This window comes from Falco naumanni, chromosome Z (genome assembly GCF_017639655.2).
Source record: "Falco naumanni isolate bFalNau1 chromosome Z, bFalNau1.pat, whole genome shotgun sequence".
NCBI classification, from domain to species: domain Eukaryota; kingdom Metazoa; phylum Chordata; class Aves; order Falconiformes; family Falconidae; genus Falco; species Falco naumanni.
In genome coordinates, this window is record NC_054080.1 from 46005250 (window position 1) to 46022161 (window position 16912).

Sequence of the window (16912 nt, forward strand, 5' to 3'; positions counted from 1 at the left end):
AGGGATCTGGGCAGGCTGGAGCGATGGGCCGAGGCCATTCCTGTGAGGTTCAACAGGGCTCAGTACCGGGTCCTGCCCTTGGGTCACAGCAGCCCCACACGGCGCTACAGGCTGGGGCAGAGCGGCTGGAAAGGGCCTGGTGGGAAAGGGCCTGGGGGTGCTGGTCCACAGCCGGCTGGGCGTGAGCCAGCAGTGTGCCCAGGTGGCCAAGGCGGCCAGCAGCACCCTGGCTGGTACCAGCCACGGTGTGGCCAGCAGGACCAGGGCAGCGATGGTCCCCCTGTACTGGGCACTGGTGAGGCCGCACCTCGAACGCTGTGTTCAGGTTTGGGCCCCTCGCTGCAAGAGGGACACGGAGGTGCTGCAGCGTGGCCAGAGCGGGCAGCGAGGCTGGTGCAGGGTCTGGGGCACAAGGCTGACGGGGAGCGGCTGAGGGAACGGTGGCGGTTTAGCCTATTTATCATTCTCCACAACTTCTTGGAAGATGGTTGTAGGCAGATGGGTGTTAGTCTCTTTTCCCAACTAACAAGCGATAGGATGAGAGGAAGTGGCCTCAGGTTCCACCAGGGGAAGTTTAGATTGGAATCAGGAAAAACTTCTTCACTGAAAGGGCTGTCAAGCATTGGAATAGGCTGCCCAGGGACGTGGTTGATCACCATTCCTGGAGGTATTTTTGTTAGCTTTATTGTTGGGCCAATGATCTTAAGGGGGTTTTTCCAACCTAAATGATTCTATGGTAAATAAAACATATGCACTATGAATCACACAAAATACTATTCTCCAACTAGGTAACTTACCATCTTTGTTCAGCCACTGTTTTCTTTGTCTGTAGAGGAGAAGTTTATTGTGGACATACGGCAAAAGAAACTTGACACACCAGCTCTCCACACCAAGCTTGTTTTCTACGAGGACAATAGGGCTCCGGTTATATCTGGCTTCAGGGCAGGGTATTAATCCAATCTCATCTCTTAAACAGAAAATAAATATAATTACACTTATTTCCAGTAGATGTTAATTATTTTTCTCAATAGCACAGACTAGCAGTGCTTCCTACCAAGTCAGTCCATCATCTTTTTCCCCGTTTTCACTGAAAGCTGTACTCCTTATCCTCAATTAGACTTCCTGATTCTTGCCAGACTGCAGGTACAATAAAATGCATTTTCAGAAAGCCATTGTCTGCAAAACTCATTAGTATATTAACTTGGCAAATAAATGATTCAAATATGTCTTAAGGCATGGATAAAGATTTCTTAAGCAAAAAAAGTTGATGTATTTTACCTCTGTACAATTTATTCAGACACAATATAAAAGTAGTTTTGAGTTAAGAGCCACTACAAACATTTTGTATTAGTTCTCCAGTGCTCTAGTGATAGAAAACAAGTATTTTAAGACTTGCTGAAAACTCTGGAAGTAATAGCCATGATTAGATGAGCAAGAATGAACTCAAAATCCTTTAAATGCTCTGTAGGAAGACTCCTTTTGGTGATCCTGATTCTTCTCACCTTAACTGGAAAAGTTTTGTTAGATTTTCCCAAAGATCCTGAATGAGGAAGGTCCCTGGTTTTTTATTTTTCAGTTATCACCTAAGCAGTTTTACTCAGCTGAATTAAACAAGTACCCCTGGTTTTGTGATGGAGATGCAATGGAGCTGTAACAGCTGCTACTGCAAAGGAAACGAAACACAACCAGTACAGGCATCTGTCAAACCCAAAGCTTCCCAGATGTGCTCTGCAGCAGACTGACCAGGTGCTCTGAAACCAAAAATCACACAAAAGAAAATCACAGACAGCAATGTCCATGTTTCCCTATGTCCCATTTTTCCTTCTCCTGTGCAAGGCAGCCTCTTGAACAGGGGCAAGATCTGAGACACAGGGGCCAGTCCGATTAAACAGCAACAGTGTAAGAGAGGCTTTAATCAAGCCTTTTAAAAAGTCTTGATGGCAACAAAAATTCATACCAGCAAACAAAGCAGAAGAAAGTTAGCTCTTAGTTTCAAAGGGCCATAGCATATGCTATTTTTTCCTCAGCTTTCTCCAGTGTGTAGGGATGTTGGAAGAGCAGCTTTAACACCTTCTTAAAAACAAACAGAGGTTGGCAAGCATTCCACATTCATTTGGACAGAAAGCAACATTACTCTATACTTTCCATTATGCACGACTTCTCCATCAATGCCTGTATAGCGGAAAAAATTGCTGCTGAGGAAGGAGATCCTCAGACCTCAGGCAGGAAATAAGAGATTGCTTGTGATGTCAGATACAAAGTGTATCCAGGCAATGCATGAGTGCTGTCCTATTGATGCCCCTGTATCGGCAATTGTAAATTATGATATGCTAAAACCATTAATTATGGGAGTCCCTGCTATTCTGAAACCTTATGTCACTGCAAAACAAAATTAAAGAATGAAAATTAATATTCTGTCAAGCACAGCTCTGCCAATTAACTTCATGAATTACCACAAGAATTTATCAGCTGTTGCTTATAAGGATGTATATACATCCACACCTTCACCTCCTACCAAATACAAGAAGTCTGATTCAGGTGAGCTAAGTTACACAACACTGCTTTAAACATGCCAAAATGACAGACAGGTAGAGTTTGCACAGAGTTAATCAGTCAGCCTGAAACACCCCAACTTCAGAACATGCTCAGTTATCTGAAACTAGCAGAGGACTAAACCACTCCACAATGAAATTCACCAAGATACAGTGCAATGCAAAAAATGATTTATCTAGTAACTACTCAGTTTTTGCTATGATCAAACCCGGACTTCTCATTTGGTGGAAATGTTGCCTCCAGCACTTCAGTATTGTTTTTAATAATCTGTGGTGTTCAGAAATCATATGTTGCATTCAGTTCCCACAAAGAAACAGAATTCACAATGCAAAATGTCAGGAGGACAGATTTATATAAGGTGGGGTGCCTGTCTCACAGCCAAAACAGTAATTCAAGCCACCACCTATTTCTGCTCCTGAAGGCCCCTCTGATCTGCAGGAGTAAGTGACAGGGCAAGTCTGTCAGCCCAGAAGACACTGCCTGAAAACACCTGCACCCTCTGCTCCATCACGTATCTAAAGAAAGCTTCTGCAGCAGGACTCACATGCAGGCACCACTGAGTTAGTGCTTGTGAAGTGACTGAAGTACTCTTCATCTTGTGCAAAATACCCCAGCCATGTGACAGAACATGCCTGTTCATGTGACAAGATTGCCCAAACTCACTGCAGGATGGAGGATGCCTACATTTAGGTCAAGTGGCAGGTGCAAGCTGCTCACAATACTGAAGGAGACACCAACTGAGGTCTGCTCTTTGTCAGTATCAGAAGAACCACCAACTATGAAAGTAAGATTTAATTTCTCTCCCTAGATTCCCCAGGTTTCTGATAGTGTCTCTTGAATTTTAGGAGTTATTTCACGGTTTAAAATTTACTTCCCTCAAAACAAGCACCAAAGTCACATTCCAAAAACTGCATGAATTACCTCTACATTTGCAGGATTCCACACTAGGTCACATTCTTAAAATACAGAGTGGAAGCAGCCAGACCTTAGTGGGAGATGTTAGCTGTGCTGTCATGAAGTCTGCAGATACTACAGAGCTTCTTCAACCTGTGCAGCAGTTGAACCTAGCAGACAGAACAGCCGCTTTTTCTGCTTAAGGGGGTAAACTAGCACTAGCTCATGCTTCATCACTTGAAGCATGACACATTGCATCAGTCTCAAAGCACACAACTCTCGTAGCCTACTTTCATCTCTGAGACTGCATCTATGAAAGAAAATGGCAACAGCAGCATATTTTTCAAAAATACAAGCTCAAAGTTTGCTACCAATAAACAATTCTGGCAAAGGAGTAGGAGGTAAGAAGAATCAGAACGTTCATTCACAAATACTGGCTGTTTACAGCACATTATGTCTCACAAACTAAAAATGAAGCTTCAGGGCAAAACAGTTCTTTTTTAGAGAGCATCCATATGCTGTATTTTAAAACCTGGCCACCCACCCAAATTGCTTACTACATTTATAGAAACATGAGGGTACTCATTCTAATCCTCTTTTAAGCAAAGGAATAAATTAAGAGCCCATAAAATTTTCCTATGTAGTTGCCTGGCATACATTTTCTGGAAACAGATTAATAGGCCACCACCTTAGAGACTGCAGTGTTTCCGACCAACGGAAACATACCGCACTTACACTAGGAGGTTGTTATCCATTATGTGCTTACTCATTTGCCATAGCCAATACGGAGTTTACATAAATAGACATAAAGATACTTCCCTAAACAGTCCGTGTCTTAAAACAATAACGGACAGGGAAGGAAACAGAAATATGGGAGGTACCTAAATCAGGGTCTCAGAGCCGGTCAGCAGTGGAACTGAAAACAAAACACAGGCCATCTGACCCCCAGAATGTTAGATAAACCTGATTCTCTCAAAACAGCAGTAACTGTAGTTTGTGTTTACAGTTATTGTTTGTCTCCTTCGAAACAACACACAATAAAAAGCACCCGGCTCTTTATTTACAGATACAGATTTGAAGGTGGCATTCATCAAACAGCACTGTTTGTACGAGGGTGCAGTTCAGTAGGCTTCAACCCTGAGCTCTGCTTCCAGCAGCGCTACCGCTCTGCCTGGGCACACAGGGACACCGTGGCCTGCAGCGGGGCCGCGCCTGGCCCACCGCCCCCAACGGGCTGCCCCGCCTCAACCAGCTGCGAGACGAACAATGCCAAACATCCGACTCAAGGAGGGCTCGCTCAAGAACTCCTCTTTAGAAAGAAATCAATCACTTCCAGGTTTCAGAGCCCTCGCTGGTTTCCATAACGGAGTACTTCTAACCGACGAAGCCGCCCCTGCCGCCCGGCTGACGAGCGGCCGCACGGCTCACCCGCAGCAGGGGCGCTGCCGCAGCCGCGCCGGCGCCCAGGAGTTACTCCAACTCCCGAACGGGTACGTGGCGTTATCCAGAAGAAGACGAGGCGGCCGGCGAGCACAGAAGCCGTGCGGCACCAGCGACCCGTCAAGCACTGGTGCCGGAGAAACCGCCTGGCGCCGGCCGGGCCGCTGGCTGGCACGCCCCGGGGAGGTGCCGCGCCGAAGCCCCTGCGCCGGGTGGGAAAAGCCGACGGGTCCCCGCGGCGCCGCACGGCCTGACCTTGGGCCTGGCACCAGCCCTGACAGGCGCCCCCGCCGCGGCCGCCGCCCGCCCACCCGGAGGCGAGGGCGCGGGGCCGCCACGGGCCGAGGAGCGCGCTCGGGACTGAGGGCGGGCAGCGTTCCCGCCCCGGCCCGGCCCCGACCGCCGCGGCCCCCGCCCCACTCACATGCGGGGGTTCCGCTGGAAGGCATTGCGAATGTCCTTCACCACCCGCTGCACCAGCACCGCCACCTCCTCCGGCGACTCGGCCATCTTCCACCTCCGCAGCCGGCCCTGCCGCGCCGCACCGGGCCGGGCGGGCTGGAGCGCTTCCGGGTCAGCGGCCCGCGGTGAGCCGCGGCTAACGCGCGGGCGGCGGGCGGGGCCCGGCTTCCCGCCCACCGCAGCCCCCTCCCGCGGGGGGCCGAGCGCCGGCGGTCCCGCGTAATGCTTCGGAACGGGCCCTGGCCAGGCCCCGCAAGCCGCCGGCGGCAAAATGGCTTCCGTCGCTTGCTCCAGTGGAAAGGCTTTCCTCCCGGGGGGGCATCTCCTGCTGAAGCGAGGCGGGCGGGGAGGCGGCGGCTGGCCTGGCCTGCCGGAGGGCGCGGGGAACCGTCGGGCCCGTAGCCGCGGCGGGAGGGCGCGGCCCCTGCGCCGCCGCCTCAGCGGGGCCCGGGCCCCTTCGGGGGTCCTACCCGTCGGAGCTGGGGAGGGCCGCCTCGCCGTGCAGTTGCGAGAGGTGGGGGCGTCGGGAGTGGCGCCAGCACAGTTAAATCTAACAGGGCAAGCACCCCTCGCCTTGCGGTGTGCCTGTCACATGCAAACTGTGCAGACTTCCTGTCTGCCATTCCCTTTTTTGACAGGTAAATGGTGAAAAGCAGTAGCAGTAATTAATTTATATATGAAACTGGCAGTTTATACCTCTATTATTTTATTATTTGTGCTAGATGTTAAGCCACGTAGCTTAAACAGATAAATGCGCATGTATAGCTTCCCCTGACTTTGAAGAGAGGTAGGTGCACTGATCTGCAGACTAAATGTGAAACGCTAATTATAATTCTGATCCATGCTTTCTGTATTTGGTTGTCATTTAGAACTTTATTATTCCGAAACAAGTTGTCTTACAAAGCATTAACTATGCATAATGTAGTTGTCTCTCATTTTAAAGCTTGCAATGCCATCATCATCATCATCTGCTTCATCATTACCTTCGCCACCGTCAAGAAGGCCTGGTAGACCCACTGTATGTTCCCTTTAAAAAAAAGGAGAAAGTCGGGAGAGAAGAAGGGCACAGTCAAAGAACAAATAGAACGGTGGATGTCCCTTAGAGAAACACTGAATGTGTTCTCGCATGCTGAAGTTGCCATATTTTTGCTGGATTTGTAAGTAAACCAATCTAAAGCAGAGACATGTTTCATGTTGGCTCTTGCCTTTTTGTTAGCTAGATTCTGTCATTTTTGTTCAGATATGACAAATACAAACTTGGAGATGGTGTCTGCAAGAAACCCCAAGTGAAACCAGATGCTGATGGAAGCTCAGTGTTAAAAGCTGAAGATGTGTTGGAAACCTCTTCAGCTGTGACTGCTGAAAGCTAACTTTTGCTTTTTTACATTGTTTTCCATATATTCCCTGAAATAGTATTTTTAGGTGTTTATGAACGTCTCTTAACCTTGCTGCTGTAGTTTTCTACATGCACGCTTTATTTTTATTTTCACTTCCTATGAATGCATGTTTAGACTCTTATTCCTCTATCAGAGGTTATGTAAAGCGTATACCTTGGAACTAGAACCTAGGATTTCCTGCATTCCCAATTCCTGTGACTTCCTTTTTTTCACCATTATAATACCACCTTGTGGACTGTGGACTGGCTACTTTGGTATAATGCTAGTTTAAGTAGATAGCTGAAGTGAGGATCTCTTGGTGCTGACAGGTGGCAAACCACCCTAATTACAGAATTCTGAACTTTGTGCCTTTGCAAGTGAGAGATACACAGCACGTGTTGTTAGCAGCTCCACTGCAGCATACTTGCAAAAACTTTTTTATGATTCCATGAAAGTGATTTCTTACAGTAACTATGTAAATGTTGAATTAGCATAGGTTTGGGTTTTTTTCCTTTCAGTAGTTCTTTTTACTCTAGTGCATGCCCAGGAAAAAAAACCTAGAATGTAATGGCCTGAGGTAGGTCTAAAATACTATCTTCAAATACTGAAGAAGTGGTCTGATCTATTGTATCTGTTGTGAAAATGAATAATGCTTTAATTTTGATTTGGGCTTTAAAGCAGTAGATTTTTTTTGTGTTTAAATAAGAAGACAAGAGCCTGTAAACTCATATGGTACTGGAGACGTGGTTGTTATATTAAAAGATTGTAGTCTTTCACAAATCTGGGCTGCCACAGATTTATTTGAAGGTTCAGTGTATTAAACTCCATATCAGAAAACTAATTAGATATATTGAGTGGGAAAATTCAGATTAAATAATTCTGGTTTCAGGTAACTACATTATACAGTTGAGCTCTCTCAGGTTTTCATCTTACAGACGGTACACTTTTATGATGTGTGTTGTCTGAAGTTATTAAGCTGATGCATTGTGATGTCAAATAAGTAAAAATGCAAACTGAGTAAAGGTATTACAACTCTTGATGTGCAATGGGAGATATTTTTAGCTGAAAAATACAAATTGTTTTCTCAAAATAGCTTTGATGTTATGTTCAGCATAACCCAGAATTTTTCGTTTATGCCCATTTGCGTTGCTCAAAAGGAATAAGGCAGCTTTATGTAGATGACAAATACATTTTCAGGCTCACTGCATTCTCACTTTGTCCTCTCCAGTTTTAGTGTACAGGTTTGTTTCAAATAGTTAAAAGCAGCAAATTTAACTTCAGTCAGGTAACACAGTGAATTAAATATTCCAAGTTATATACAAAGTTTGAATTTTGTAAAGAGATTTTGGTGAATTAGACATAAAAGGAACAATGTCGTTACTCATGCCAATGGATTACAATGGATACTCGCTGTAATTTTGGAGTAATTAGAATATTTTCTGAAATAATTTCTTATTTTATTAAATTTCACATAGGACATAAGAAGAAACTGTGGAAAATATACCATATTTAAATGATCTAAGAATTATATAACTTATCCATAGAAATTTCCCTGGGTAATGCATTTCTATGACATCTGGGGAGGTGTCAGAGATCTTGGAGACAATTTGATTGAGGTAGTTCTTCTGTGATGAGTACAGAACATTATATCTTGTAGCTATCTGAAGTGATACACCAATCTTCTATTACATTAAGCTTGCCTTAATAAATAACTAATAGGTTGGAATCTTTCAGTTTAGATCCAATTCACCAGATGTGAACTAAAATTGTTAATGTCTTCATAGGCATCTTTACAAAATACGTGTGATGATCTTTGTTTCTGTGCCCCTCAACAGCCTTATGTACAAGTCCAATTGACGTAAATGCTAATGATTTAAGTATCATATTTTGCCTGAAACCCCCTCACAATTGGTACTAATTGTCCTCCACTTTGGGAGGGTAGAAATAAGTGCACAGAAAAACGGGCACATCAATCATAGTGATTTCCTGTGGCCTAAGATTGTTCTAAATAGGCCGTAATGGACAGCCAACAGGAGGACAGTTGCATCACCACTGTCCTTGCTTTGCTCTGTATTACAGAGATTATTTGGGAATTTGACAGCTACTGTATAAATGCAGGAAGGCCCAGCTCATTTTTTTCATAAAACAGAAAGCATCAGTCTTCAGATTTTTCAGTAATGTTTCTTTAGCATCAGAAAATATGATGTGTGTATGTGTAGTTTTATACTTGGTAGTTTTGTACATTTGCCTTTCTGGCTAGTAAACAGAAAGATTGTCACTGTTCTGTTTGTGTTGGGTGCACCCAGTCTAACTGAGTTAACAGTACTTTGCTTCAGGCATCACTGACAAATGGACCTGACTGAAATCAGTCCTGTTGTGCAAACCTCGTGAACTTAGTGCTAAGTCACATCTTTTTGGAAACCAACAGTGAGCCAAAACCACAATACCTCTCTGAGCTAGAAATAGATGGAACTAAAAATTACTACAGTTGCACACCCGCGAATGCACTGAAGGGGAGTTTGACTACAAGCCCATCACTTTATGCTCCGAATATCTGCAGCCACCAGAGCCCACTGAGTTATCCTGCACAGCAGTGGGCTGCATGACGATCTCCTGTTGAGTAGGGACACCTCTCAAGGTTATTCCTTGGGGGTTGAGGGATCCCTTACCCAGCTGTCTGATGTCTATGAGAGATGATCTAAAAGATCTAAAAGTACATAAGCTAATTATTTGACATGTAGTAAGTAGTAGATTGTTTGACCACTCTTTAATCGTTGTTTAATAAAAGCTTTGGTTAACCCCACAGTGATGACTCCTCTCGGTAGTTGTCCCGCAGTGCTGTTACAGTGCTGCTCGGACATTGTTGGTTACTTCTGGTTTTGTTGCGAGGAAGCTCGTTTGTGTGAATAAAAATAATTATTAAGTTATTATTGCATCAAAATTTAATATTCTAATATGCCTTTACTGCAATAAATTATGAAGGTTTTTAATGGTTTCTTAACATAGGGAATGTGGTGCAGCTTTGTTTGTCATGGTCAATGAACATTAATGGGCTAGTGGAAACAGTGCAAACATGGTCCTCAAATGGATGAAGGAGAAAAGGAACTGAAGCAAACTTTACACTGAAATGTACTGAAGAATATAAAAAGTTTCAGAGAAACATCCCATTCTTTACAGTTTAGATATAATGGACTTAATTTGTGGATATTAGTTTATCTGCATTTCTCCAAATTAATTCTTTTCCCGTCTTATTAGAAGCAAATGTAGTTGATATGCTAAAGAAAAAATTATCTCACCTGTGCTGAATTATCTTTAGTTGCATGGTATGAACTTACATAACAATTGAAGCAACCTTGATTTTAATTCTAAAGTAACCTTAAGGAAAAAAATGTGAAATAGATAAAAACTTTTAATTTTGTTTTATTAGTATGTATTTAATATGGTGAAAGTGTTCCTGATACATTAAATAATGTCAAAATTTTTCTTAAAATCAAACTTTATTTTCACTAAGATCTGTGTTTGATCTGGAGCAGTTCCAGCAGCACTTGTATATGTATGCTACCATGTGTTTTAAGCACACCTATCCTGTCTACTGAGTGAGATGTTTTTTAACAACAGTTGATTACAGTATGCACTTGAATTGGCAAACCATGCACAATCAACAGAATCAATTATTGTAAGTCTGTCTCCCTAGTTTTCGATCATCTTAGTTTTCCTCTTTTTAAATGTAATTTATTTATTGTAATTGCTCTGAAGGGGAAAGAATTGTTTTTAATGCTAGGTGCATACTCTCAGTCCAATGCTAGCTAAGACAAAGCTGAGATTTCTTGACCATTTCCACATCAGCAAACTCATGCTGGAACTTTTTCCCCATGTAAATAGCTGTATAGCCTACTTCTAGTTTCAGTATGATATTACTTACAATCGTTAAGGATGGATACAGACAAGTAGTAAATGTGACTGGTTTTCCTTCCTATTGTAGCTTGAGGGTGGAATAATTGTGTAAATGAATGTATTTTGTGTTGTATTTAGAATATCTTGAAATATTTGCACTTATTACTAAGTGCCACTTTAGATTACTTTTTTTGAATGTTTTCTGATTTTCTGAGGAAGGACAGAGGTCAGTCCCACGAGTATTTCCTTACATGTAAGGGCATTGATTTTGTATATAATAGCATTAATTTTCTTTTAGGATAAGGATGGTAGAGAATGGAATTCTGTGACCACTCTTATTTCCTTTTTGATGTATATTTACATATTTTAACTAATGCCTTTTAACAGCAATCTTGTGATATAAACAAGTAAGTGAATCAGTGATGGTGAACCTGATTCTTGACTGATGAAAATTGAAAAGCCTTGTATCCTTCATCTGGAAACAGAAGGCATAAGGGACAAATTCCTTACTGGTGTCAATGTGTGTGTAATGGACTGCTGAATAAGAACTGCACAAGCAAAGTAAAAAACCTAACTGTTGGCTGTGATCTAGTATATAACTGAAGGGATTTTCTTATTTGTAAAAAATTTTTCTCCTGCTTCAACTTTATCATTCATATTGTAGAATATACCATAGGGAATCTGGAAGATGGACTTTGGTACCTAAGAAAGAAGAAATACATAGTGTCTGTATTGATGACATAATGGAGGAAATATTTCAGTGCTGCTTGGAGACATAGAATGGGGTCACAGTGGAGCAGGATGCTTCAGGAATACAAAACAATTTGTGCTACTTCATCCATTCCAACATCTAACACCTCCAACTTTCTGCTTACTTATAGTTCCTATATAGTTGTTTAACACTTACTCTTGATACAGGGAGAGGAAGAAGTGGTAATCTGTACTAATGAAAATGCTACAGATTGGAAAACCAAACATTTTAATAAGCTTTCATTAAAAATCTATTCTGAATTTTGTATTTCTCTAACGTTCATAGTACACAGAGTGTGTTACCATTCAGTTTTAAGGACTATGTTTTTGAGAGTTTGAAACTAGTTTATAATTAAAGTAATATGCACATTCTTTGTGTCATAATTTATTTCTCATGTGTGTTATAAATTAATTTGTACTTTTAAAAATACAATAAAAGACTTTTACTGAGTTCTGTTTATTTTAATATTTTTAAATTATGTTTTCAATTTCAATTGATCTTAATTTTCTTTTTTGTTCTAGGTTTCTGCAATGTACTTCATTAATGTAACTCTGTTTGCTACAAACAGTATTATACACGAAAGTTTTGTTACAAATAGATGTAGATACCAATAGATCAGTACATGCCCATACCTTATAGATCTGGGGTTGTGATAACTGTGCTGATCAGCTTAGAAGTATGTATGTCTGTTGCTGAATTGAGTGCAATGCACAATAGCTCCAAAAGTATGTCTGTTGATGAAGTGTTGGACTGTTTCAGAAAATTGCATAAATTTACATACATTTACAAATCATAAAAGTAAATTTAAAACCATGTCAGATAGTAGAAGAATAAAGTGCATTTTCATTCAGTAAAGGCTTAACCTTATCTCTTGGTCTAGTGTAAAAAAATTTCTAAGATAACTTTCTGTCTTTTATATTAAACAAAGTGAAAACAAAGGATGGGTTAGCCCTTCATATTAGCATATACTGTGCTAACATAGCATATTAGCATATTAGTACAGTATTTAATTATAAAGCCAGAAAAGCAAAATAATATAAGGAATCCTGTAATTGTTTGTAAGGAGACTGCATGACTGCATCTTTATTTTTTTCTGTATGGAGAATGTAAAAAGTTAGGACCATCTCTAAGATTGCCGAATCTTCAGTTAGTTATATTCAGTTTAAGTTTCATTTTAATAGATTGAAAAGCTAAATGATTTGGGGGAAAAAGAAGGTAGCAAAAGTTTGAAATGCTATGTAATCTTGTTATTTTCTCTGTAAATGTTAATTGGTTTTGTATGAGAAACTCAAGAGTTAATATCAGCATCCATTTGGGACCTGACTGTAATTGCAAAGAAGCATAATTGTGTGGCTAAATTCAGCCATCCATAAAGGCTGATGGATGTGCTGAAACTATACCATAGCTTAAAGCTGTCGTCTTTGCAGTTGTAAGTGGGGCAAATTGTGTGTTTACGTAGTTCAAACACGTCCATGTGTTTTTGAAGCAGCATTGAATTCTGGAAAGCGAGCATTCAGTAATAAATGGTAGCATTCTGCTGTAGACATAACGGGGTGTGTTTATAGCTTCAGCTCAGTGGTTTTAAGGCAAAAGTGTGTGTTTTGTACATTTAATGCCAATTACCACTGCAGTGGCTGGTGTGTGGCCTGCTGAGAATTGTAGTCCAGGCAGGAGCCTCCTCGGGTCCCAGAAGGAGAGTGCCTCGCTGTGCTTGTGACAGGGACTTGGCGGATCCAGGGACTTAAGGCGACTTAGTTGAATGTCACTGGTTTTGCACAAGAAGTTGCTCTCTGTATAGGGTAAGGTGAAGTCCAGGTGGCTGCAGCTTTAGAGTAGTGGGTTTTTTTTGGTTTTGGGGGGTTGTTTGGTTTGTTGGGTTTTTTTTTCCAATGTGTGTGCTAGTCTCCCTGTTACTCTGCCAGATTTGCTTGATCCTTTTTTTTGTTTGTTTGATTTTTTTTTTAGCTCTTTGCTTTGAACTGACTCTGAGACCTAAATCCCTATATGGGCCTTATCCTTAGCTGTAATTTTGCAATAACCTGCCACATCTGGTTTTATGCACTGTGCTTACAGAGGTACTTGCTACATGGAAACACCACCTGAATTCCTTTGCTGCTATGCCTCACTTACATTACAGGTGGAGCTGAAAAAAACTAGTTCACAGACTTCTTGTATCACAGCCCGTAACTCAGATTGGAACTGACCTTTCTCTGGGCCAGCATGAGTACCCCCCATCATATAAACCCAAATAGCAGTTATAGTCTCAACCTTTAATTGCTGCCACTGATCTCAAGATGTGAGGCAAATTGACAGCAGTGTTTGTGGTATCCTGGTGACTCATTCTGGTTGCAACTGTCAGTTTATCTCAACAGCTTTTTACCATTCCTTGTCTTCTTGTGATGATTGTGCCTTACATCTCTTAGTTGAACCATAAATTGTCATAGCCTAGTGGATGATGGTAACAGCAACAATTAGTTTAATTGGTTGTCTTCTCCTGAATTTGTGTGTTAACTATTTTTAGTTTGAATCCTTGCCTTACCCACAAAACCTAATGCTTGCCTATCCCAGTGCTACTGAATGTGTTCTCTTAGCCCAGACTGGTACTGGCAGTCCACCTACCTACTTTCTCAATTTCTTCCTCACCCTAGAGTGTTTTTTCTAGTCTTAATCCTGCTTAATGGTAAACAGGAGGTAGATGGGAGGAAGTAAGCAATCAGAGAACTGGATAGGTAAGGAGTCTCACTTGTATTTATAAGGAAACACCTTTTTTTCTTGCAGCACCCAAATTCATAGGGTTTGCTCTGCTTAATCTAACCCTTAAATCTTATCTCTTAAATCTTTTCTTCGCTCATACTAGCACTTCTGGTTTCTTACAGTTCTTGTGCTGAGAGAATTCTATATTCAAAAGTTTCTAGATAATGTGAATCATATTTAGCATCTGCTGAAATTACATGTCCATGCAGGTAAACAATGCTTCTCAGTTACAGTATAAGCAATCTCAAGTATTCTTATGAAACACAGTTAAAAATCCAAGGTTGTGTGCTACATGAATGTGAGGTATCATTCTCTCTTTACTAAGAGACTAGCAGTGCTTGTAATGGTAGCCCCCAATAAAATGAAAAGATCTGAAACTTGCTGGCAAAGCTTCTCTGAGTGTGTGCAAAAATGAACTGCCACTTCCAATATAAATCTTACAGCTTGTTTTGCATGCATGTAAAATAATGAGGTGAGGACCTACATTTGTAAAATGTACATGCTGTTGATAGCTCTGCATATTTGAAACTTTTCAACCTGTAGTTCCTCAGGTAAAGAGTAAAATATTAAGAAGACAGCAGTTCATACCATATGTAAAGTAATTTTCAAGTTCTTGTTTAGCTATTAGAATGAAGAATTACTAGCACGTAATTTTTTTTGTGCAAAGTGTAGCAACCTTATTAGCTCATCACTCACTTAGCAGGTAAGAAATTAAGACTGGTTGCCAAGTTAAATGAAGAGCTGTAATTCTAAATTTGATGTTACTTGTCTGTATGTCTTTTTGTACTTCTTTTACGTGGTGTTTAAACTGGTGATGTAGTCTGAGTCCAAACTTTCAAGAAATCAGATATGTATGATTAGTTTCTTTAATACACAGTTGAAGTGTTGCCAGAAGCAAATAGAAGTAAAAAAACCCTGGCTAACTAAGGACACTTCTGTCAGTTTTCAAATATACAAAAATTGTACATCAGTGGACAGTGGCCTAGTGTATTATCCTCAAATGTTATGGAGAAAAAGCATAAAGTATACAGCATAGCTTTCATCTTTCTTGATATCGTATGGCCTTGCATTCTAGCCTTGTATCCTTGTTTGAACAACAGTATTTCATGTCATAGGCAGTTATCCTAGCAAGGATAAATAGCTGTACTGTGACTATATGTAAAATGTAGTTGTTACTGCTTTTTAATGACACTTTGGCCACATAGTATAGAGAAAACTTATTAACTTACAGTGTCATAGTTTCACTGCGTGACCAGGAACATTTCTGAAATACTAGCTATTAAAAGCAAGAACTTCTTTGCCTTTCTGAACATAATCCCCTGCTTTATTTTTGTCCAATGGTTTTCCAGTCCTATCCTTTTATTAATGTCTGAATGCTCTTTGAGTTACATAGGGAGCCCTGCTGCTAACAAGAACTCAGGCTCTGTGCTTCTTGATTAAATGCCTCCTGTAGATGGGTTCAGCTCAATTAATGTTGACAGAAACTAGAGCAGTTTTTCAGAAGCCGTTGCTCATACTCAGTCCTTGCTGATGTCGAAAGCTGTGTTTTCTGGCTTTATTAAAATGAAAATTCTGTGAGAATATTCTTGGTCATTTCATACCAAACACAAAGAATGGAGAAGTGGAAGGGCTGTGCAGTAACACAAAACTTAATGCAAACTCATGCTTTAGAGATCCAGATTGTGATTAAAGACTAGACTTGCTATAAATTAGGACACTTGGCATATACCTCAGTTTCTCTTATTTCCTGTTGTGCTTTAAAAAGGAAGAACACATTTGATAGCCCTGCACCTGGAATGTGACAAGGTGGTTGCATTGCTGTGTTGACCAAGGTCATGCTGCTGATTAAGCTGGGATTCTGTAGGTGATTAATGTCTCTGGAGTGTGTGCTGGGAAGTTGTGCTGGTTTTGTCTTGGCAATATGTTCTTCAGTGAGTACTCTCCTCCAGCAATTGAAGTATAGCCATGGTGAGATCAACTCTTCTCTGAAAGTGCTTACCAGTTCTACTTCTTCCATGCAGCTGAAGTTCTGGTTATGGGTAGTAAGGGTAAAGCTGAGTTACTTACATCTCCCTAAAGATGAGACAATCAGGTTTTTGCCTACATAGCTAAAAATCAAGACGTAGGACTAATTCTGCTGGTTCAGACCAAAGTGACTGTCTGGCTCCAAGAGTCTGAGGCCACATACGGAGTCCTGGGGAGGACTAAAAAGAGCTTGTCCATGCGATACTCTCCTCTGCCTTCTTCCCCTACTCTCTTAGTTTCTGACTATTCCTCAGCTCCAAGGGAGTAAAAAGACTGTAGTTTGTTTTGTTAGTAACCTTCAGAAGATCTTATTAAAAAACACTTGAGTCTTCCCTTGAACCCATATACATTTTTTGTCATCTCTACCTGGATGAGGTGTAGTCTCTTACTTCTCTTTTCCAGGTTTAGTAGTTCAGTATTGGGTGGGAGAAACAACTGAGGCTACACCTTAACACTGTGTTGGTTCCTGGATTCCGGCAGTCTTCAGCTGCACAGGTTTTCTGAAATGTGCAGTTTTGCATTGTCCTACATTCCTGCCTTTTTCCTCCCCTTTTGCTAAATCAGTGTGTGTACCTATGTGTATAAATTTTGATAGGCAAACAAACAGTCCTTCTTTGCCCAAGGGACTAGGAAAGTTGTCTTGCATACTTCCCACTGTGAAAAGTTCTTGCAGCATTTTGCTTTTTTTGTCAAAGCTGTTTAAAAAGAAAAAAAAAGTGGAAGCTTAAACTGGGAGTGGATCATTAATTAGCAGTTTGACAGT

General features: G+C 41.3%; 1 protein-coding gene and 1 long non-coding RNA gene across 2 annotated transcripts in view; one reads left to right on the plus strand and one right to left on the minus strand.

Moving 5' to 3' along the window:
- PTAR1 (protein prenyltransferase alpha subunit repeat containing 1) overlaps nt 1-5521 on the minus strand; it is a 38365-nt gene extending 32844 nt beyond the window's left edge. The window contains exons 1-2 of the mRNA XM_040579375.1: nt 5312-5521; nt 798-967 (exon numbers count right to left, since the gene is read on the minus strand). Coding sequence (XP_040435309.1) covers nt 798-967; nt 5312-5397 — 256 coding nt within the window. The 5' untranslated portion in view covers nt 5398-5521. The remainder of the gene's footprint in view (nt 1-797; nt 968-5311) is intronic.
- A 166-nt stretch (nt 5522-5687) lies between these two features.
- Nucleotides 5688-11819, plus strand: LOC121080946. The gene is made up of 2 exons (XR_005825541.1): nt 5688-5987; nt 6293-11819. It is a non-coding gene; the product is annotated as an uncharacterized LOC121080946 (long non-coding RNA).
- The last annotated feature ends 5093 nt before the right edge of the window (nt 11820-16912 follow it).